The sequence below is a fragment of the Phyllobates terribilis genome, unplaced genomic scaffold, assembly GCF_046119375.1.
Source record: "Phyllobates terribilis strain yellow unplaced genomic scaffold, ASM4611937v1 Scaffold_4__5_contigs__length_816908805, whole genome shotgun sequence".
Taxonomy (NCBI): Eukaryota; Metazoa; Chordata; class Amphibia; order Anura; family Dendrobatidae; genus Phyllobates; species Phyllobates terribilis.
The window spans coordinates 289,152,688-289,177,665 of NW_027362764.1; the positions used below are offsets into that span (position 1 = coordinate 289,152,688).

Genomic DNA, 24,978 nt, shown 5'->3' on the forward strand with positions numbered 1-24,978 from the left:
ATGCAGAAGGATATTTTCCTGTAGTCTGGGAGTAGCTGTGCCATTTTTGCCTCTTTTTGAGTTGGCTCCTTGTAAGAATTGCTTAGGCAGTATTACCTAATGATCACAATATTGAATGATCCCTTGTGATATACTGCACATCTTATGTGTTTAGAATCAATTAAATGTGGATTTCTAGACCAGATGTTGTCATTATATAAATGATGTAAGGCTGTGTGCCCACGATGCGTTTTTTAAGCGTTTCCGCAGTGGCAAAGACGCTGCAGAAACGCTTAAAAAACGCTTGGTAGAAGGCCTGCCATGTTCCCCAATGATAATCCTCATGTGCTGTGCACATGCTGCGGAAATTTCCGCTGCGGCTTATCATTGCGGAAAAAAACGCAGCACTACAAATTATATTGCGGAAGTGCTGCGTTTTTGCCGCCACTGACTTGCATTAGAACGCATGGATTAACTGTCACTGCATAAGTAGATGTGCATTCCATGTGTTCCAATGTGCGAATGGTACCCAGGTCTAGAGAAGAGGAGACTCTCCTCCGGACCTAGGTACCATTGAAAACTGTAAAAAAAAAGAATAAAATAAAAAATAAATATATACTTACCTTCTGGCGGCCCACGGTGCGCTCCTCCTCGCTTGGCTGCAGTTCGCGATGGAATGAAGGACCTGCGCTGATGTCAGAGTCATGTGATGGGTCATGTCCTTCACTCTACCGCTGCTGGCAGCAGGGACGGTGAAGCAAGCCAGTGCGGGCCATCGGAGGGTAAGTATATATATATATATATTTTTTTACCATTCTTTTACGGTCACACTATATAAATCCATGCCGTTTGCATGGATTTATATAGTGTGACCAAGTTGACAAGCACTTTCCAAGTGATGCTAAAATCGCTTGGAAAGCGCTTGTCAACCCGCATTTGGAAATGCCAGTGAAGAACACTTCATTTCTGCATGTCCCTGGCAGGAAAAACGCATATACAATCCGCATGTACAATCCGCATGCGTTTTTTTCTGCTAGGGAGATGCAGAAACACTCAGGAAAAAATCCTGAGCATTTCTGCATCGTGGGCACATAGCCTTATTGTGTAAAGATTTATAACTATGTGATCTGTTTCCATTCATTTGTTGGAGCACTTGTATCAGGAAATTGCTGTTATTTTTTTAGATTGTTTCTTGATTCAAAATGTAAATTACAAATCCTTCATCTCTAATAAAAAAATAATACAAGTAAATGAGTTTTAGGATACATATATGCTTTTTATTATCATAATTAAAAAGAGATACGGTACCGGTCAAAACTTTGGATATGCTTGTTCATGCATTGACTTTCCTTAATCTTATTAGGTTGAGCTCATTCTAGATTCAAGTTAAAGGCAGCAAAACCATGAATGAATACATCTGTATACAAGGAGTAAAGAAACACCTGTGAAACAAAGTGAAATGTATAAGGACTCGCTCTTGAAAGCGTATAACACGGCCGAGTGCTATGCAATGTTTTATCTGATACCACTTGGACCAGTGTTATTCTATGGGGTAGCTCAGATCTGCTATTATTTTCTCATGTCGGTTTAACCCTGGATTCCTCAAAGTAGCCTCCTTTTACTCTGATAACAGCAGTACTTTGAACAACCTAAGGTTTAACACATATTCTGGTTTAATAAACACCTACAACCACAATCCATGTAGTAAGGCTTTTATCAACTATTAACATCCCCGATAATAGTAAATGCAAGACCCAACATAATGAAAGACAGTCATTTTTATCCAACTTATAAAACAAGCAAGGAAAATATTGTACATATAAAATATTGAGACATCACAAGCAAGATAGAAGAAACAGTGACACCTGGTATATACAGTGGCATGTAAAAGTTTGGGCACCCTTGGTCAAAATTGCTGTTATTGTGAACAGTTAAGCAGGTTGAAGTTGAAATTATCTCTAAAAGGGCTGAAGTTAAAGATGACTCATTTCATTTGTAATTTAGCAATATATATATATATATATATATATATAATATATATATAGTCATTTTTTACATTTTAAAAATTACAAAAAGGAAAATGGGCAGATGCAAAAGTTTGGGCACCCTTGGACATTTGTGTGCTCAGATAACTTTGACCAAGTTTTCAGACCTTAATCAGCCTGCTAGTGCTATGGCTTATTCACTATCATCATTAGGAAAAGCCAGGTGATACAAATTTCCCAGCTTTATAAAAACCCAGCCTCCTCTAACCTTGTGCCAAAAAACAGCAGCCATTGGTTCTTCTAAGCAGCTGCCTAGCACTCTGAAAATGTAAATGGTGGAGGCCCACAAAGCAGGAGAAGGCTATAAGAAGATAGCAAAGTGTTTTCAAGTTGCCCTTTCCTCATTTTGAAATATAATTAAGAAATGGCAGTTAACAGGAGTAGTGGAGGTCAAGAAAAAAGTCTGGAAGACCAAGCTAAATTTCAGTGAGAGCTGCAGAGTAACATTGTTTTAACACATCCAGTTGTGGAACTTATTATTTCAAGATCTATTGATTAAAATGTACTTTGTTTGTGGGAAAACCCATTTAAGGCTTTGTTTTCAATGAAGAGCTCAAACAGGGTTTTATACAACCCTAGTAGACATTAAACCTTTTTTATACTTATTTTCCATCAATTAGAGGCTTTTCATCCTTACATTTTGCGACAAATGTGTTGGCCGCAAATCAATCTTTTCTGTAAAATTTGGCAAAGTGATCAAATCTGAATTTCAAATGACCTGTCCAACTCTAACCTTAGTAATCATACTGACCTGAATAATCATACTGCCAGGTCCAAAAAGGTTAATTTTGCCATTGCCAAAAAAGCAATGGCAAAATTCCAATTTCTTTTTAACCATTTCACCCTACTTGGAATTTTGTTCCCATTTTTCAGTGTGTTAAATGTTAAAGTGAATGGTGTAATTCAAAGCTACAAATTGTTCCATAAAAAACAAACCCTCAAATGGCTATATTGATGGAAAAATAGGAAAATCATTGCTCTTGGAAGAAGTGTAGTTTAAAACAAAAGCTTAAAATCAGAAAATAAATGGTTAATGAATTTGGAGCATCTTACTATAGAGCACTCCTCTTCAAAACTAGAGTACAAAATGCCTGTCTTAATTGAGGCCTCATACAGATATCAGTGATTTTTAACAAGATCAAAAAAAAGGACATATCTCCATAATTGTTTTTGTGGACACACGGTCGTCCAAAGACTCTAATGGTTATGTATCCATTCAAGGATAGAACACGTACGTGAAAAACAGACATCTGAATAATTCTGAATCAGGGTCTGTGTACTGTATGGCAGCTTTTCAAAAATTTGCAATAAACAATATTTGATCAGACAGGTTTTGTTAAAAACAGTAGTAAAAATGTTGTAAATGGCTGCAAAATGCTATATTAAGCTAGGCGAAGCCTGATTGACTGAAACTATAGTGACACAGTAAACTATAATTATTTATATAAGCTCTGCTCCCATGTTGTCATTATGGGTTTACATTACTAAGTAGCATTCTCTGGCTGTAATTCTGAATTCAAGCAAAGCAGCATTAGCTTCAGGACTTCTGCATTACTGTCAGATTTAAAAAGTTTCATTGTTAAAGCTCAAGTCCATTTTCCCATGCGCAGCTTTTTCTGCTATCCTTTTTGTGCAGGTGTCGGCACCAAAATATGCAGTAGCAATCTTCTCTGACTATTGGGGTTTTCCTGTTTTTTTTCTGCATTTTGTCCCTTTCTAATGTATTTTTCATGCAGACTTAAAGAAACTTTTTTTGTGTGTTTTTTTTAAATGTGATTGAGTTTTTTCAAGCTTGTGATAAAAGCATATAGGAAAAAACACATCAAAATATGTGCAATGGTCAGGAGTTTTCATGAAATCACATCCATCTTGTTTGAACAGTTTTGAGCTGTTAAACGCAGTGGATTTTCTGCAAAAAAAATGCAACAGAAAAAAAAAACACAGGATTTGTGGAAGCATGGCCTGAAGAGTTTTGTTTGACTAGGAACAAATATCATAAAGCAATGTATCATGCTGTATACACATGATACAAAGGATTCAGCTCTGGTCGCCATTTCGAGGGTCATCATGTGAAGATTCATATGCATTCTTGTGGTCACATGTGCACCCCTCCTGCTTCTCTCAATGAACAGGAGAAGCTAATTAATACACTAGGAAAGCTCAATTAACTAATTTTGGACTGCCCATAGAGTATAAACATCTGGGCAGTCCATATTTTGCTCTGCACTGATATTCTCAAACATCACTGTAGAGTAAGCAGCTTGGTGGTGATTGTAGAGTTATGAGGATTTCTTTACATTTTTCCCAAATATCATAAAAAAAACCTCCCCCCCAAAAATGCTGTTTTAATTAAAATGCAAATGAGGCTAGAGTGCTCTGGGCATCCCAAAGCACTTCCCAAGGCTCAGCCTCTCTGGCTCTATTCCCTCCCCAGCGCCACCTTTTTCTGCTTGCCTGACAGCTCATACTATTAATCAGATAACCATGTAAACAGTTTGGAGGTATGAAACATGTGACAAGTTCCCTTTAGATGACGCCAGCAGCATCTGAGGGGTTAATCAATCACAACGGGACTTAAATGCAATCTTGGCCACTCTTACAGGATGTGAGCTATATGTTACAGCTGCCATCAGCTGCAGATGGCACAGGCGCAGATCTTAAGCCCATGCCATAATAATACCTGGAAGGAAATACCCAATCCACGTTCTACTATTGCAGTATTGTGCAGGTAGGAAATAATGCTTAAAATAACGCAATCATTTTATAAACTATATTATGCTATAAATCGTATTGTAAACTATATTCTAAAACATGCCACAATTTATAGTCATTTCTCTTACATCTGGGGTGCAGTACTTTTAATACTGCACGCTGGATCTTTTCTAACTCTCACAGTGTAGCCTAAACAGAACGACTAATAAATTAAAATATACCAATGAAAATGTTGTTTGATCTAATGTTCAAAGGTTTCATTAACAACCAGGAAAAAAAAAAAGCTTTCACGGCCCTGTGATATATGCCAGTAGCTCTGGCAGGCGGACTTATGAGCTTGCCCTACAAGTTGTAAGAGTGTGTACACGTACGACGTAGTAAGTCATCCTGCAGCCGGCAGATATTGTCAGTTTTTGGAAACATGGCTGTGAATTATTCTGAATATATACACAGTTAGATACATTGTAATTGTATAAAATGATCAATGGAGTTTAAAAGACCTACGGTACATTGTAATATTTAACTAGATTCAGGGCAATGTATACAGCGTGTAAGATATATAGACTTCTGTGCAGTGAACTCAATTAGTAGTAGGAAAGGTTTGTATAAAATGTTGTGAGGTCCCATGATCATTTTAATGTAGCAGCTGACAACATGTATTGTGCCTCCATTACCAGATACGGCTTCTTATGTCTTCAGGATGCAGCATTATTATATCTTCTCCATTTTTTTTCAACATGGCCATATGAAGGCGTGTTTTTTGCAGGGCAGGTTATATTTTTCAGGCGTAACACTTTGAGGTACATATTACTCATTGATTAACTTATTATTACTTTAAACTGCAGAACAGGATCTTTACCATTTTTTATTTCTTATTTTAAGCAATGCATATTTAAATGCTTTACATACATTTTTACCTTTATTCTCTGGATCATTACATCAGAGCATTTACAAGAATGGCACAATTGTTTATACAGTGCCTACAAGTAGTATTCAACCCCCTGCAGATTTAGCTGGTTGACACATGCGGAATTTACTTGGCATTGTGACATTTGTACTGTAGATCAGCCTGGAAGTGGGAAATGCACTGCAGCAAATTTTTTTTTTTTTTTAAACGTTAAAAGTTAATTCAGAGTGTCATATATTATTCAACCCCTCAAACCACAAGAATTCTGTTTGGTCCCCCTAAAGTATTAAGAAGTAGTTCAGGCACCAAGAATAATGAGCTTCACATGTGTGGATTAAAGATCTCTTTTGCCAGCCTTTTCTGACTATTTAAGACCCTCCCTAAACTTGTGAACAGCACTCAGACATGGTCAACATGGGAAAGACAAAGGAGCATTCCAAGGCCATCAGAGACAAGATCGTGGAGGGTCACAAGGCTGGCAAGGGGTACAAAACCCTTTCCAAGGAGTTGGGCCTACCTGTCTCCACTGTTGGGAGCATCATCCGTAAGTGGAAGGCTTATGGAACTACTGTTAGCCTTCCACGGCCTGGACAGCCTTTGAAAGTGTCCTCCCGTGCCGAGGCCAGGCTTGTCCGAAGAGTCAAGGCTAACCCAAGGACAACAAGGAAGGAGCTCCGGGAAGATCTCATGGCAGTGGGGACAATGGTTTCAGTCAATACCATAAGTAACGTACTCCACCGCAATGGTCTCCGTTCCAGACGAGCCTGTATGGTACCTTTACTTTCAAAGCGTCATGTCAAGGCTCGTCTACAGTTTGCTCATGATCACTTGGAGGACTCTGAGACAGACTGGTTCAAGGTTCTATGGTCTGATGAGACCAAGATCGAGATCTTTGGTGCCAACCACACACGTGACGTTTGGAGACTGGATGGCACTGCATACGACCCCAAGAATACCATCCCTACAGTCAAGCATGGTGGTGGCAGCATCATGCTGTGGGGCTGTTTCTCAGCCAAGGGGCTTGGCCATCTGGTCCGCATCCATGGGAAGATGGATAGCACGGCCTACCTGGAGATTTTGGCCAAGAACCTCCGCTCCTCCATCAAGGATCTTAAGATGGGTCGTAATTTCATCTTCCAACAAGACAACGACCCAAAGCACACAGCCAAGAAAACCAAGGCCTGGTTCAAGAGGGAAAAAGTCAAGGTGTTGGAGTGGCCTAGTCAGGAGCTCAAGAATAAAGTCCACATGAGACACCCAAAGAACCTAGATAACTTGGAGAAGATCTGCATGGAGGAGTGGGCCAAGATAACTCCACAGACCTGTGCCGGCCTGATCAGGTCTTATAAAAGACGATTATTAGCTGTAATTGCAAACAAGGGTTATTCCACAAAATATTAAACATAGGGGTTGTATAATAATTGACCCACACTTTTATGTTTAAAATTTAATAAAATTCAATTGAGCAACATAACTTTTTGGTTTGTAAGATTTATGCTTCTGTTCATAAAACCTACTCTCGTTTGCAGTTTGTAGGCTCTAACTTATTTGCATCTTATCAAGCCAGCTAAATCTGCAGGGGGTTGAATACTACTTGTAGGCACTGTATATGTAAGAATTATTGCACAGTAATAAAATATTTTTCTGGAAAAACATTTTTTTTCTTTCGCATTGGCTTATTCCAATGTTTTTAACAACATACACACGTGGTCAAAATTGTTGGTACCCCTCGTTTAATGAAAGAAAAACCCACAATTGTTCACAGAAATAACTTGAATTTGACAAAAGTAATAATAAATTAATAAATCTATGAGCCCTGACCTAAATCCTATTGAGCATCTTTGGAAAGAGCTGAAACATGCCGTCTGGAAAAGGCAACCTTCAAACCCAAGACAACTGGAGCAGCATGAGATCTATAAGTATTAACCTTCTCTACTCTTCCCTATTCTGCACCCTACTGTCACTAACATCAGGAACAGTAGGAAGCACTAATATGCTTAGTGATTGGCAGTCATCAGCGTTCTGCTATCTGTGCATGAACAGTCCAATTTAGATAAATGAACATCTCTATGTCATACTCATGCACAAAAATGCAATTTTATTTGTCAATGCATAAAGATGAAGATATTAAAAGCAATTAACCCCTTAGTGACCACCAATATGTATTTTTACTGACCTGCGATATAAGAGACTGGCAACCCCCGACAGGTGACTATCCTGTAGCTGTCGGCTGTACACTATAGCTGACAACTTGCTGCATCAGCCATGATCAGTTTTGGCACCGACCATGGCCGTTTAACACCTTAGATGCTGCTGTCAATAGTGACTACAGCATCTAAATGGTTAACAGAGAGTGGGGGCTTCCTCTTTAACCCCATTGGCACCCTGAGATCTTTTCTTGAAAAAATAAAAAATTACTGCTACATTTTGAAACCTTCTAAAATGCTAACAAAATAAAACAACATTTTACAAATGGTGCTGATGTAATGAAGCAGACATGATGGAAATGTTAATTATTAATGTTTTGTGTGATATGGATAACTGGATCAAAGGGATAGTCATTCAAAGTTTGAAAAATGCAAAAAAAATTTACATTTTCGTAAAATTTCTGATATTTTTTATAAATAAACGCAAAACATATCAACCTAAATTTGCCATTATTATAAAATATAATGTGTCACAAAAAAACAGTCTCAAAATCAATGGGATATGTTGAAGCATTCCAGAGTTGTTACTACATAAAGTTACTCTGATCAGATTTAAAAAAATTAGGGGTTCATTCCTAAAAAGTGGGCTGCATTTGGGGATTCTTGGTTATGTAGGCAATAAATGTAAAGCCTTTGGTAAATCAGCATTATAGTCTATACATTTTAGACCAGTTCTGTAATGAAGAAGCTTTTTCTAACCCTTATTTTGTCCTTATTAGCTGCATATATATCTGCTCAAATGTGCTGCTTTCATCTTTTGTGTCATACTTTTGCATTTTTTCCATTTATCTTTTTGTTTATGCCCAAATTATTTTGTTTCTTTTTCAGTTTTTTTGAGCCTCATAGGTACACAGAAAAACAGTAGACATGCATTTTCAGATAAGTTGTCTAGCATAGCATGAAGAATGGAGAGAAGCTGTTCCTTCACATATAATACATATATTTTCAACAAATTCTAAATAATCTTTTTTCAAAAGTCTTGAGAGCTCAGAATACCCAGAAGATGCAGAATATATAAATCTACAATATACAACTTAAACATCTTCTATTTATCAAGAACAGGTTTTCTAATGAATGATAAATTAGATGGAATAAATTGCTTCATTTGAGTGTTATCTTTAGTGAGATAAAAAAAATGTTTTCTGTCGAAGCTCCATCCCCTTATGCACCTCCATTTCAAGCAATATTTGACACATGGACAAAATGCAATGATATGGGTGCTGATTCATGAAAGTATTTATGCCAGAATTCTATTGTAAAATACCTTAAAATGTTGTAAAATTTTTGTGTAAATCAAAGTTTCTAATAAATGTTGTGACTTTTGAAGCTTTTGCAGGGCGAGAAAGAGCATGGCCAAGCCTGCCCAGCAAATTCATCAAAATTTAATGGCGTAAAATATGCCAGAAATGTTACTTGATATGAGTAACATTTCTGGAGAAAATGCATGCCAGCTATAATATATTAATTTATTTGGTGGCATGTGCCTATTAAGAAGTTAGGTGCATCCTACTCTACTGGTTCATTCATTAAGACTGGCATACAAATCATCAGTCTTAAAGGGAACCTGTCACGTGAAAAAAACACTATTAACCTCTGGATATGGGGGTTAATCTGCAGGTTAATAGCGTTCTGATCCAGCCCAGTGCCAGCACTTAGACACCCTCTGCCAGGAGGAAATGAACTTTATTATAACCTTTAGCGTTCAGGTTTCAGTCATGGGAGTGGCACTGGCACTGTTCCAGTCATTGCTTCCAGGAATAATAAAGTTCATTTCCTTCAGGCAACAGGGGTCTAAGTGTGGGCACCGGACAGGTTCAGAACCGCTATTAACCAGCAGACTAACCCCATATCTGCAGGTTAATAGCATTTTTACACATGACAGGTTCCCTTTAATGAATCGCGCCCATCCTCTTTACTGCTGAAAAGAAATAGAGATTTGTTCTAGGATGGCTTGTTTAAGAAATCCACAAATTTGTCCCAACCTGCATGACTTCCTAATAAAATATCTTAAGTTAAAGTTTGAATTCAAATATTACTTTTCATCAAATATGGAATATGTAAAAGTATTGTCACAAGCTAGTCTTCTTCACTATCGGGGTTGTCTCATAAGGAAAGGCAAGCACCCTCCGCTGAGCCCCATTGTACCTGATATGCCTGCTACCCTTGTAGTCACACCCTTAAGCCCAATGTAACCCAGTGTATAATTACCATCCTGCACAGATCAAAAGCCAAAAGACGTGCCCCCGTTTGGTCTTCTTATATGTTATGTGTTTAGATACCTTCTTCTTTTCTTCATAGACTTTCCAATGTGTTAATTTACAGAGAATTTGTATGTTAAGCTGCTGAGTTTTCTGTTTTTTTTTGTCCCAAAACATAACATTATAGTTAGTAGAATAAAGATTATCCATATTCTTTTTCTTGAGTACTTCCCTTACATTTCTTGCCCAAAAGCTCCTCTCATGAATATGTGGACTTTTTTTAATAGCTCCGATTGTCCAGACAGCAAAATATTTTTTGTGATGTTCATGCTAATAAGAGAACAGATCTTTTCTCTATTAGTCTGCCCAGATATACTGTATTTGCATATCCTATTAATAATCCTTTGCATTACATTGACTGGTAAATTAAATCAGAAAAGGACTTCTTTGCTATTGGCCATCAATGACAAAGAAGAATCCATGCTGACTAAAAATCTACCAATATTATAAGTTCCATTGCCACTTGCATCTTGGCCATATATCAGCCACAGCATGTCACTTCATCCTAAAGACTCGTGATTTCAGGGGTGAATATCTCTGTAATAAATCAATATAAATCATTGCTTATGGCTAAGTACTAAGAGGATATACAGGCTCAGTATTCAGCGTTCTGTTATGTGCCAGAGATGTAAGGGTACTAGCAAGTCGAATTCACTGGTATATACAAATCAATGTTATCTTTACATTATATAACGAAGTAACCTGTCCTGTAACTTGCATGTTTCAAGATTGCATTTGAAGAAATTGATTCTTTGGGTGGCAAACTTAAAGAGAACCCGTCTTGTGAAAAAACGCTATTAACCGGCAGATATGGGGTTAATCTGCAAGTTAAAGGGAGTCAGCATGGTATGATTGTTCAAAGTACAGGTGCTCGGTGCATCATGGAGTGCCCAAACAATTAAGTGCACCTTCCCATCTGCTTGTTTTCCCCAGGGCCGGCGTCAGCACCCGGCGCACCCGGGCAAATGCCGGGGCCCTGATCAGGCAGAGGGGCCCACTGGCGGTCGCGCACCCCGCTGGGCTATGGGCGGAGGAGAGCGGTGTCATCGCCCGCTCCCCCCCGCGTGCTCAGGGCCCCGGCAGTAGGATACTTACCTCTCCCCGTGCCTCCGCAGATCAGCTGTCTTCCTGCTCTGCGCTCCCTGTGACGTCTCAGGTCAGAGGGCGCGGTGACGTCTTTCCACCGCGCCCTCCCCTGAGCCGTCACAGGGAACACTGAGCGGGACAACGCCGGAGACGCTGGAGTCCGGACCCGAGCAGCGAGCGGCGGGCAGCAGGCAGCGGGCAGCAGGTAGCAGGTGAGGAGAAGGGAGGTGAGTATTTGATTTTTTTTTTTTTTTTAATGTATGGAGGCATGGAGCAGTATAAAGAGAAGGGGGGGGGCATCCTGCATGGAGCATTATAAAGAGAGGGGGGGGGCATCCTGCATGGGGCATTATAAAGAGAAGGGGGGTGACATCCTGCATGGGGCATTATAAAGGGGGGGGACATCCTGCATGGGGCATTATAAAGAGGAGGGGTGACAGCCTGCATGGGGCATTATAAAGAGGAGGGGTGACAGCCTGCATGGGGCATTATAAAGAGAGGGGGGGGGCATCCTGCATGGGGCATTATAAAGGGGGGGGACATCCTGCATAGGGCATTATATAGAGGGGGGGGAATAGCCTGCATGGGGCATTATAAAGAGAAGGGTGGGGCATCCTGCATGGGGCATTATAAAGGGGGGGGGACATCCTGCATGAGGCATTATAAAGGGGGGGCAGCCTGCATGGGGCATTATAAAGAGAAGGGGGGTGACATCCTGCATGGGGCATTATAAAGGGGGGGACATCCTGCATGGGGCATTATAAAGGGGGGGGGCAGCCTGCATAGTGCATTATGTGGGGCGGAACAGCCTGCATGGAGCATTATAAGGGGGGGCAGCCTGTATGGGGCATTATATGGGGGGTAACAGCCTGCATGGAGCATTAAAAGGGGGGGGCCTGTATGGGGCATTATGTGGGGGGTAACAGCCTGCATGGAGCATTAAAAGGGGGGGCTGTATGGGGCATTATGTGGGGGGTAACAGCCTGCATGGAGCATTATAAGGGGGGACAGCCTGTATGGGGCATTATGTGGGGGGTAACAGCCTGCATGCAGCATTATATGGGGGCCAGTATCCTGTATGGAGAGTTATAAGGGGACCGGTATCCTGTATGGAGCGTTATAAGGGGACCGATATCCTGTATGGAGCGTTATATGGGGGCCAGTATCCTGTATGGAGTTTTATAAGGTGACCAGTATCCTGTATGGAGCGTTATATGGGGGCCAGTATTCTGTATGGAGCCTTATATGGGGGCCAGTATTCCATATGGAGCCTTATATGGAGGCCAGTATTCCGTATGGAGCCTTATATGGGGGCCAGTATTCCGTATGAAGCGTTATATGGGGGCCAGTATTCCGTATGGAGCCTTATATGGGGGCCAGTATTCTGTGTGGAGCGTTATATGGGGGCCAGTATCCTGTATGGAGCGTTATATGGGGGCCAGTATTCTATGTGGAGCGTTATATGGGGGCCAGTATCCTGTATGAAGCGTTATATGGGGGCCAGTATTCCGTATGGAGCGTTATATGGGGGCCAGTATTCTGTGTGGAGCGATTCACCGGTTTCTGAGCTATTGTGGAATTTACATTAGATATCACTCATGTAATGTAAGAAGTAAAATCTTTGCATTGTACTATATATATATTTCTCCGCTGTATCTCTGCATCATGAATGGTGGTATGTGTTATAGGGGCCCACTGAGACTCTTTCGCCCGGGGCCCAGAAAAACCTGGAGCCGGCCCTGGTTTTCCCTCCATCACCACCCCCACCAAGCAGGTGGGAAGGTGCATTTACAGTAATTGATTGGCCCCGCCATGATGCACTGAGCACCTGTACTTGGTTTGACCAGTCATTCTGTGCTGACAGAGTCCCTTTAATAGCGTTCAGAAGCCGTGCGGCCGCCGCACTGAAAACCATGCTGCCGGAAGGAAATTAACTTTCTTCCTCGGGTTAAAGATGTGCGCCTTCAGTCACCGCTCAGTACACAATGATCAATGGCTGTAACTACACCCCAGCACTGACAGCCGGCTCAGCAGTGCATCAATACAGAGCCAGCTGTCAGTCAGGTCCAGGGGTGGGGTTATAGTCGCCGCTCATTATGCTTGTGTACAATGTCATCTCTAAAGTACTGTGCACACTGACCTTCTCATGAACTTGGCATGAAAGTTTTTATGAGTGATACAAGTAAGGTAGCAGCTACTAAGAGTTCTAATTCCAATAGATAAGGGTGACACTAGCCAGGGAATAATGAGGTGGGTTGATGCACAAGGCATGCATCACTTCGTTATACCCCAGACTCAGAAGTAAGACTGATCAACAAAAGAGGCTGTGGACAAACAATGTTCAACAGAATTTTGGAGAGAAAGCAACACAGAAAACATGATATTGACAGCAACTGACATTATTATCAATTTTGGATATTTTTTCACTGCTTCCACTCCAAAAGCTTCAAGTGTCACCTGTATCCACAGATGACACTAGAGAGATATTGTGAACTTCTGTCCTTCTGGGGGCAACATGTGCATGTGTTTCTATTTACTTACATTACCTAAAGGAAACCTATGATGTGGCCTTCAACACTTCAAATACTAATAGCTATTTGCTAGGAAATTGGCTCTACTGTGTGCGTCTAAGAAATGGGGACTACTGTATATTGCATTCTCTAGTGGGGGCAGGTATTGGTGCAAGTAGTGAATTTCTATTAAGAGTTTTGTTGATGCAATTTAAGAAATGGGAAAAAAATAATGTTGTGAACAAAATAAAATAAATGTGATCGCATATTGTCAGTAAAAGGTGCTCTATCAAGGCTTGATGCAACGCAGCTCAGGCTTTATTACGAGTGATGAAGTGTATGATGAGCTTAGACACCCAAGGCTTCATGGAGCACAGCTCTAAGTGGCTGCCATTCCTTCACTCCATACAAACATGTAAACTGACTTCATCGATAATCTGGCCGTAAGTACTGTAGGTAAATATAATAGCTTGTCTTAGTTATGTAGTAGATATAAATGCAGTTATTCACATACAGGAGGCAGTAACAGACTCATATCGTCCTGTATCATCATAAATTGTCTAGCATACAATACATTCCCTGAGCATTAGTACCACACGTCACATTGATTTAATTTCACTGCCATGATGACTCCTCTGGCAAATAGAAACACCAAGCGCCTTTTGAAAGAAAGTAAATAACCATTTAGGATAAAGCCTAAGATATACAATACAAGCTGGTTATGATAGAAGTGAATGTCTTTACTTGTGCAGCAGGAATCTGGGTAACATAAGATAAAAGATGCAATTTAATTGGTTTAGTGCAACCCTTCTAAATTACAGCACATGTCACATCAATAATGAATGTCATTCTAGTCACTTCATGATTCTATAATTTTCCCTCCATAGATGCACTAATGAGGTTTGATTGCTACATCCCCTGCTAGGCCATTAGAAAAGCCATTTTAGCAAGAAAGTGAATGTGACTCACTGCAGTGGATTCTGGTGAAATAAAATACTTTTATATATTATTTATAAGCCTTATGTTACCATGATGGTGTATTGTTCTATAGTATAGATATAAAATGTCGCTCTGGTGGCTTCATGCAGGCTCAAAAGTAAAATTGTCCAAAATAAGGGTCCTTTACTAATCAAGAAAACTATTAGTAAAGCTATTCCTACTCATTAGATTAATGTTGGTGGCCCCTGACAATTTTATAAGAATTGGAGGACAGACTAATGTGTATTGGTATCTATAGAAGGTGTTGGTATGACCCTGAGATGCGCAGCCTTGCAGCCTGGGAAACTATAACCGCTACTGATTCTCTACATCAGCAGGGCTATTTTTCGCGCTTAACTATATTCCTATGATATAATGTATATAGGGAATCCAAACTGTCCCTAATGGCAGCACTGAAACAAATATTTTGGATTTCCTTTGTATTGACAAGTTCATGGGAAATTTGTTAATAAGTCTTTTAGTGTACCTCAATAATGTGAATATTAACATGAGTATTTTACTGCTATCCAGAGAGATAACTGCTATGTATGCATGTTACTACACCCTTTAATCTGCCAGTGCCAGGCATTAAGGAGGGTGCACAACAGAAAATCACAACACATAAAACATTTCAATGGTAATACATTCAGCAGGAGGTACAGACTTTAAAGATTAGAGGAACTTTATACAAGTAGTAAGTAACAACTTTTACTCTTCTATTTCTCTCACACTTCCAAGTGTTTGCCCTGGCATCACCCCTTCATTGAGCACCACATTGTCAGGCCTTATTTCAGCTCTAGCCAGGCCTCACACCTCGCCACCACCAAATTCACCCACACGTCAATAACACCAGGATAGTGTCTCTCCTTTCAAATGGTTCTGTGTGGGTGTCATGGGCCTGCCACAACTGGATCTTCACTGCCTCTGATATTGTCTTACTCCTGTCCTCATGGCTGTAGGACTTCCTCAGCAACTGACGTTCAGTTTCTTCCGCAGCAACCTCCCTTCCAATCCTGCACTCATTTGGGTCTGCCGGCAAACTCCACTCTGTCTCCCACGCTTTGCCACTTCCAGTTATGATTAATGTCTGATTTGCTCTCATACAGCCAGTCTTTCATGCCTATGGCAGTCACAGAGGCAACTACCCCTTTAGTAATGTAGTCTGATGCGTTACATTAATACTTCACCTCTCTGTCACGGGCCTTTCCAGACTGTGAAAGCCTTCCGTGACTGAGCAAAGGTGGTGGGAAACACAGGCCTTTCAACACTTGTTCACTTTAGGGGCATTGTAACACATCATCACATGCACACCCCTCCCGAGTCACATGCCCTCTCAGCTCTCAGACACTGGACACCTTTTTAACACAATTCAGACACTATATATAACAACTCTCACATGTACAACTTTGGTCATCCCAGGACTACACACACTCACCTCGGAATATTGTCCAAGGTCTGACAGCCGAGCGTCCTCCATGCATAACTGACAATAACCCCATCTCATCAGGGTATGTTTCTCAAAAACACCACACAGATAAAACATAACATTAAATATATTAAGTATTTTCTCTTGTTGATACATTCAAAATAAACAATGCCAATGTGGTATAAAATGAAACTACAAACAGCATTAGTAGGGGCTATCTGGTCCAGCAAACATGTTTGAGCCATCTCTTGTAAAAGGATTGAAGATCAGTTGACTCTACTGTTTTACATCTATAAGTTACAGACTTAAAAGCTAGCCATAAGTTTCTAAAATTCGTATTAGCATTGAGAGCAGTAACATTTCTGGTGAAAATGCATGGCAGCTGTAATATCTTTCATACTCCACTCCTCGCATTTTAACTCATTTCGACATTATTTCAGTGGATTCATGGGAATAATAGATTGCCATTCACCAATGATGCTGCTTATCTTCAGGAGGAAGAAATATTCTAAGAGTATGTTCACACAATGTAGATACATAGTGTCATATCCTTTAAGATTTTTCAGGAGGAAAACCTACAAAGCATTATAGTACCAGCAAAATGGAAGAAATATTAGCAAATTTCATCCAAACAGTGCTGAAGAAATATGTGCTGAATGAGTGTGGAAATTAATCTGTGGTATTTTAAATTCATATCATATCAATAAACTCTGCACAATTTTACTGCAGGTATCACCTTTTGCAATGAGTAAAAAAATGCTCTCAAAGGGTGTACATATCCTTTAAGCTTTAACAGTGAGAGATTCTGCTATCCTGATCCTTTTGTACAGTGGCATGTAAAAGTTTAGGCACCCCTGGTCATAATTACTGTTACTGTGAACAATTAAGTAAGTTGAAGATGAAATGATCTCTAAAAGGCCTAAAGTTAAAGATCACACATTTCCTTTCTATTTTAAAAATTTCAAAAAGGAAAAGGTGCAGATGCAAAAGTTCGGGCACCCTTGGAAATTTGCCTGCTTAGATAACTTTGACTAAAGTTTCAGACCTTAATTAGCCTGTTAGGGTTATGACTTGTTCCCTATCATGGTTAGGAAAGGCCAGGTAATGCAAATTTTCCAGCTTTATAAAAACCCAGCCTCTAACCTTGTGCCAAAAAACAGCAAACATGGGTTCTTCTAAGCAGCTGACTAGCACCCTGAAAATAAAAATGGTGGAGGCCCACAAAGCAGAAGAAGGCTATAAGAAGACAGCAAAGTGTTTTCAAGTTGCCCTTTTCTCAGTTCGAAATGTAATTAAGAATTTGCAGTTAACAGGAACAGTGGAGGGCAAGATAAGGTCTGGAAAACCAAGTAAAATTTCAGTGAGAGCTGTTCGTCAGATTGCTAGAGAGGCAAATCTGAACCCCTGCTTAACTGCAAAAGACCTTCCGAAAGATTTAGCAGACTCTGGAGTTGTGGTACGTTTTTCTACTGTTCAGATACACCTGCACAAATATGGAGAAATGCAAGAGCGCAATAGGGTCTTATCCAATTAATAAATGTTACATAAAAGAATTAAAAACTGCTCACCTAATAGGGTTGTGTGGGACACAACACCTATAAAGCCTGGACTCCAAATGCTGCAGCTTCCTATGGATATGTCAGAGATAGATGCTTGGAAAGGAAGTTGTTTCTGCGCTCTTTGGAGTCACGACAAATCATTAGTATGGATAAAAATGTAGATTTATTATCTAAGCGTTTCAGAGTCCACCGACTCCTTCCTCAGGACAACCATACATAACAACATCTCCATCTCCATACTCCATCTCAGAGTGTCCTCCTGTTGCAGCGATCGGCTCATTCTCTTGATTCTCCATTTTCTGTACCTGCTCCACAGACAGTGAAGGGTGAGCTCACTATGATTTTAACTCATAGAAGTGTGTTTTGTGAATTTTATTAAAATTGAAATAAATAAAATGAACATGGATACAAATATTTATATTTTTATAAAACCATTAAAGCATATATTAGAACATGAGGAGCGACCCATTCAATAATTTTAAATTATTCTATTTATTTACAGATATAATTCTAGTTACCAGGTCATTTGAACCTGTATAAACCCACTAGCACAACTGTTAATTGTACCAATCTATTGCTCTACAGGTAGCAATCCACTCCTTTTTTTTTTTCCCTTTTCACTACCAGTTTGCATCCCAAGTAGTATGTCACGTCGATACTAACATATTTTATTTATTTAATTATTTGGGTTTTGGCAGATTTCAACATATGTTCATTTTCCCTACCTAGTAGAAAATACTTGCAATTTGCATATCTTTAGATAGTCTGTTCTAAACATGTGACGGTAATAGGCATGTGATTGCACACATCCCTCCCTCTGTTCTTTGATGGCTTTTTTGATTTTTTTTCCCCTTTGTATTTAAACCATGTATGTTTATTACCCTGTTGTTATGTATGGCTGTCCAGAGGAAGGAGTCGGTGGACTCTGAAACGTGTAGGCAATAAACCTACATTTTTATCCATACTAATGGTTTGTCATGACTCCAGAGAGCGCAGAAACTACTACCATTCCCAGCACCTATACCTGCACAAATATGGCCTTCATGGAAGTGAAAACCTCTCTTGTGTCCGCACCATAAAATTCAGCATCAGAAGTATGCGAAAGAACATCTAAACAAGCCTGATGCATTTTTGGAAACAAGTCCCGTGGACCAATGTGGTTAAAATAGAACTCTTTGGCCACAATGATCAAAGGTATGTGTAGAGAAAAAAGGGCACAGAATTTTAGGAAAAGAATATCTCGTCAAACATTAATCATAGGGGTGGATCAATCATGCTGTGCGGTTGTGTTGCAGCCAATGGCACAGGGAACATTTGACAGGTAGAGGGAAGAATGGATTCAATGAAATTTCAACAAATTCTTGATGCAAACATAACGCCATCTGTAAAAAAGCTGAAGTTGAAAAGAGGATGGCTTCTACAAATTGATAATGATCCTAAATCCACGTCAAAATCCACAATAGACTAGCAAGTTGAAGATGAAATGATCTCCAAAAAAAAAAATTATATATAAGTTTGTAGGCAACCACGTATCTTTAAATTTTTGTTTGATGGATTTTCACCCACTCTTCCTTGGAAAATTCTTCCAGTTCTGTGAGATTCCTGGGTTGTCTTGTATGCACTGTTATTTTGAGGTCTAGCCAGAGATTTTCAATGATGTTCAGATCATGGGACTGTGAGGGCCATTGTAAAACCTTCAGCTTGCGCCTTTTGAACCTATTTCCTCACACTCTGGGCGACTCCCAACCATTAACTCTTGCTGTCCCTATCAACTGCCTGTTGCTGGGCAGAATACAGTCTTATCATCAACAACACAGGATACTACACATATAAACATTGAGCGCCTCCAATCTGGCTTCCGACTGCACCATTCTACTGAAACTGCCCTGATTAAAGTCACCAATGACCTACTAACTGCCAAATCCAAGCGACACTGTTCTCCTGCTCCTAGACCTTTCTTCTGCCTTCGACACAGTGAACCATTCCCTCTTACTACAGACTCTCTCATCTCTCGGCATCACACACTTGGCCCTATCTTGGATTTCTTCATATCTAAGCGACAGGACATTCAGTGTCTCCCACTCACACACCACCTCCTCATCTCACCCCCTATCAGTTGGTGTCCCCCAAGGTTCAGTTCTAGGACCTCTGCTCTTAACAATCTACACCTTTGGCATGGGACACGGCTTTCAGTATCACCTCTATGCTGATGACAAACAGATCTACCTCTCCAGACCCGATATCTCATCCCTACTAACCAAAATCCCACAATGTCTGTCCGCTATTTCATCCTTCTTCTCTGCTAGATTTCTAAAACTTAACATGGATAAAACTGAATTCATCATCTTTCCACCATCTCATTCATCCCGGCCACCTGACCTATCTATCAACGTCAATGGCTGTTCACTCTCCCCAGTCACGCAAGCTCACTGCTTTAGGGTAACCCTGGACTCTGATCTCTCCTTCAAACCACTTATCAAAGCACTTTCCACTTCCTGCCGACTCCAACTCAAAAATATCTCCCGGATCCGCACATTCCTCAACCACAGATTTGCAAAAACACTAGCGCACACCCTCATCATCTCCCGCCTCGACTACTGGAACCTCCTGCTCTGTGGCCTCCCTTCCAACACTCTTGCACCCCTCCAATCTATCCTAAACTCTGCTGCCTGACTAATCCACCTATCCCCCCGCTATTCCATGGCTTCTCCTCTCTGTCAATCCCTTCACTCGCTCCCCATTGCCCAGAGACTCCAGTTCAAAACCCTAACCACGGCATACAATGCCATCCACAATCTGTCTCCTTCATATATCTGTGACCAGGTCTCCCGATATATACCTGTACGCAACCTTCGATCCTCACAAGATCTCCTGCTCTACTCACCTCTTATCTCCACTTCCCACAATCGCATACAAGATTTCTCCCATGCATCCCCCCTACTCTGGAACTCTTTACCCCAACACATCAGACTCTTTCCTACCGTGGAAACCTTCAAACGGAACCTGAAGACCTACCTCTTCCGTGAAGCCTACAACCTGCAGTAACCCCTCGCTCCACTATACCACTGCACGACCAGCTCTTCTCTCACCTACTTTATCCTCACCCATCCCTTGTAGATTGTGAGTCCTCGCGGGCAGGGTCCTCGCTCCTCCCGTACCAGTCGCCATCACGTTTTGCTCAAGGTTATTGTAATTGTTTTTGTATGTATACTCCCTTTGCACATGTAAAGCGCCATGGAATAAATGGTGTATATGTTATGATCTGCAACATGAACTAAGGAAAGATAGGGGAAAGCTAAGCTGAATCCCTACGATGTAGCGGGCTGCCTGTTCCTAGTGAACAGACCCGCCTTAGTCCTTGGCTAGTCTAAACGAAGACCTATAGAATTAAGGGAGGGGTCCCTAAAAGAACTAAGGACTGGGACAAAAAATGGGACACCTCCTAAACAGAAGTTGTTGCAGAACACAAAAAGACAAACTGACAAAATGTACTAGAGGTCCCAGAGGACCAAGCGAACTTGACAGAGAAAGGCACCGAAGCACCAGGCTAGAGAAACAGTCGAACACTGAAGTCCAGCACAGCCAGAAGGGTGGATCTGGAATATAAAAGCAGATGGTCACGTGACCGCAAAACACAAGATAGAAAAAACAAGCAGGAGGGTTCTAACAGTATATATATATATACCTCCCAACTTACAGTACATGTGAAGGCTTTTGCAATTAATTTGTCTTTGATAGTTCAGCAATCAAAAGTGTAACTGTCCAAAGTAGACAAGATCATTTTGATTTGTGCTGCCTTTCTCCAGTGTCCAGTCTGGTCCTCTGTGACAGCCAATCTTGACTTCTGGCTTGGATATCCTTTGCATCTCTAGCATATACTTGGTCCTGAGATGGCATGACACCATGTGAGGCCTAGACACAAGGCCTAATCATTTTGTGCATCAAGCCATTACAGCATAGCTTAATAGGGCCTAGTCAGCACTAGCTGCTGGGTCAAGAATGCCAGGATTAGGGGTGATCTTATTACTATGTACAAGTATATGAGGGGACAGTACAAAGACCTTTCTACTGATCTTTTTACTCTGAGGCCTGAGACGGGGACAAGGGGGCATCTTCTATGTCTGGAGGAAAGAAGGTTTAATCATAATCTCAGACGGGGATTCTTTACTGTAAGAGCAGTGAGACTATGGAACTCTCTGCCGCATGATGTTGTAATGAGTGATTCACTGTTAAAATTTAAGAAGGGCATGGATGCCTTTCTTGAAAAGTATAATATTGCAGGTTATAAATACTAGATTCCTTGAAAGGGCGTTGATCCAGGGAACTAGTCTGATTGTCGTATGGAGTCGGGAAGGAATTTTTTTCCCCAATGTGGAGCTTAGTGTTTGCCACATGGGTTTTTTTTTGCCTTCCTCTGGATCAACAAGTTAGGCTATGGGTTAAACTAGATGGACTTAGTCTTCCTTCAACCTTAAAAACTATGTTAATATGTTGCTATGTTAGGTGCAGAAGTGAAGACCAATGCCAGACCAGGGCACTACAAATCAAGTGAATAACATTACTGAAAACATTATCAGTCCATTTACAATGTTACTGGCTGAAAACATTAGTCTTTCTCTCTCTCTCTCTCTATATATATATATTGAAATTGACTGATAATGTTTTCAGCCATTGACACTAGAAATGGAGAGACCATATTTCCAGCCAGTAACACTGATATATATATTTGTTCCTTTATATGACCTTCTAATTAATTATTATTTATATGATTCCTTCCATTATTCTTATAGGGAGTCTGTTGCAAGGTTTTTGTTAACCCACCTGAAAACAGCATAATGTAGAGACAGAGACCCTGATTTGAGGGACATATCACTTACTGGGCTCCTTACTGCAGTTTTCATAAAATCACATGTTTATCTGCTGCAGATCTACCAGTTCTTTGATTGCTGAGCTCTGTATAACCTTGCCTACACCACTGATTGACAGCGTCTTGTGTCTGTGTGCACTGTGCATAGGCAGAAAGCTAACAATCAGAGCTCGTGAATATGGAGGACTTCATGGCAGTTGGTTTACTAGTCCTCTAGTAATAATCTCCTGCTGATAAAACAATGATTTTATCAAAACTACAGCAAGCTGTCCAATAAGTGAAACATCATTAGATATCTTTCTCTACATCAAGCTATCCTTTAATAAGGTGGCAAAAAACTGGTAGCAGATTTACTTTAACACATTTCCATTTCATAACAGTAGAACAGCCAACTGCTTTTACATAAAGTGCTGTGAACTTCTTAACATCTTTTCAAAATGCATAACACAATTTTCAGATTTATAATATTTAGAAAACTATGTATCATTTCCTTTCCACTTCACAAATACTTGCTACTTTGTGTTGGTATATCGCATAAAATCCCAATAAAATACATTAAGTTTGTGGGTGTAACTTGAAAAAATGTGGAAAAGGTCATGGGGTATGAATAGTTTTCCAAGGCATTGTATTACTACTCTTGATTCCTCAGGGTTTGCTGGTGAACTATCATTTACATAGTGTGAGAGAAAATCTTTGTCAAAGAATGACAGTAAGTGATTTTTTATACATATGTTTGGCCTTTTCATAGTATTTAGGTTTTTCAACAGTGCGAGACTGATTTACTCTTCAGTCCCTATGTTCCATGTATTTGTTTGACACCATGATATAGGACTTTTTGACATATTATAAACTGGATTCTTCTGGATTTGGTCGAATGTAACCTTCCCTTGACTTTACTAGACTAAATTATTTATTAATATGTCTATAGAAAATGTCACACGGTGTTTTTATGGTAGAAAGGACACAATGGTTCTTTTTAGAACAGGATTTCAAGAATTTTTCTAACTAAACTGGCCTTCACACTGTAATGATGAAGACTTGTAAATATTAGATCTATAAGAAATATCAAATGATCAGTAATTTTTGAGCTTTCTACAAGGCTATGAGTGTTTAGCTTTCCATTACAAACTTTCTTTAGTAGCTAATACTTTAATGAAAAAAATATTATTAAATAAAAGTCAAATGTCTGATTTCTAAATATTTCTTTCTTGTTTACAGCTCCAGAAACTAAAGAAATCACTGTCATTCAAGACCAAGAGTGTACGGAGTAAAAGTGCTGACAACTTCTTCCAAAGAACTAATATTGAAATGAAAGTAGATCAAGTAGATTTGGAGCCAGAAGGTAGTCCAATCAATGCCAACCAGATCCAAAGCTCGGAGACTCAGGCTTCAACCCCTACCAAAGTCCCACAGCCACCTGACAGCAAAGCACATGTTTTTCAGGAGCACATCTTTAAAAAGCCAACTTTTTGTGATGTGTGCAACCACATGATTGTAGGTAAGATTGTCATAACAGCCAAAATGATTTTGTACAGATGGGACACATATGTACACAGCAACTAATTTATAATAATTATATGATCATATTATCTGATGCAAAACCTTCTTTATTGTCTTGTTTTCTTTATCTTATAAGCTCCTCAGTAGAATATAAGTCAACTCTAGAGCTTATTTTATTTGGCACTTGACTAGCTGAATTTGTCAGTATGCATTATATATAATACATATACATTCTTGCAGTATATATGTGTTCCAAGAGGTATTGGGTGGTTTTTTTTAGGCATTGTTCACATTTGCAGTTGTCATTCGCTTATAAAGAATTAAAAGTATTGAAAAAAATCTGAACAAGCAGAGCAAACTAAGGAAAATTGGACGCACACTTTGGTTTCCATTTTGTAACTGTTTTTCTTCCTTTTGTAACAGATCCATTTTACTAGATGTATCTTATGGGCAGGTAAAGTGCATAAAAAACAGATCGGTTAAAGAATAGCATAACAGAAGACCATCCTTTGAGATCTGTTTTCCATGAATTTCAATGTTAAATGAAAAAAATATCCAGTTGCTGTCTGTTATTTTTTAGGGCTGGATAAAAAAGTTGTCCAGAGTACTGTACATTTTTTGATCCCCATTCAAATAAATGGATCCTGTACTGGAATATCAATCCTCAACAGATCCAAATTGGAAGTAACAAATGGAGATGTTAACTCAGTCAAAGGTGTATAGACATTCTGCGTTCAGGATAAATGCCCAAGCTTTGTTCAACCCTTTAGTACATTTTTAATTGCCATTATGTAGAGTATTTTGCTATTGTGAATTATAGGGCTCATGAGATTCATTCGAGTTCTGATCTCTTTACGGTATGTATCAGTATGTTCATAAAACTCATAGGGTGGAATTCTAGACATATTAGGTGATATGTATATGAACTATATATGTGTGGTAAA

The 24,978-nt window shown here is 39.8% G+C and overlaps 1 protein-coding gene across 1 annotated transcript in view; it reads left to right on the forward strand.

Annotated features, from left to right (window-relative positions):
- STAC (SH3 and cysteine rich domain) overlaps window positions 1-24,978 on the forward strand; it is a 474,096-nt gene that overhangs the window by 101,477 nt on the left and 347,641 nt on the right. The window contains exon 2 of the mRNA XM_073678295.1: window positions 23,753-24,032. Within this exon, the coding sequence (XP_073534396.1) occupies window positions 23,753-24,032 (280 nt within the window). The remainder of the gene's footprint in view (window positions 1-23,752; window positions 24,033-24,978) is intronic.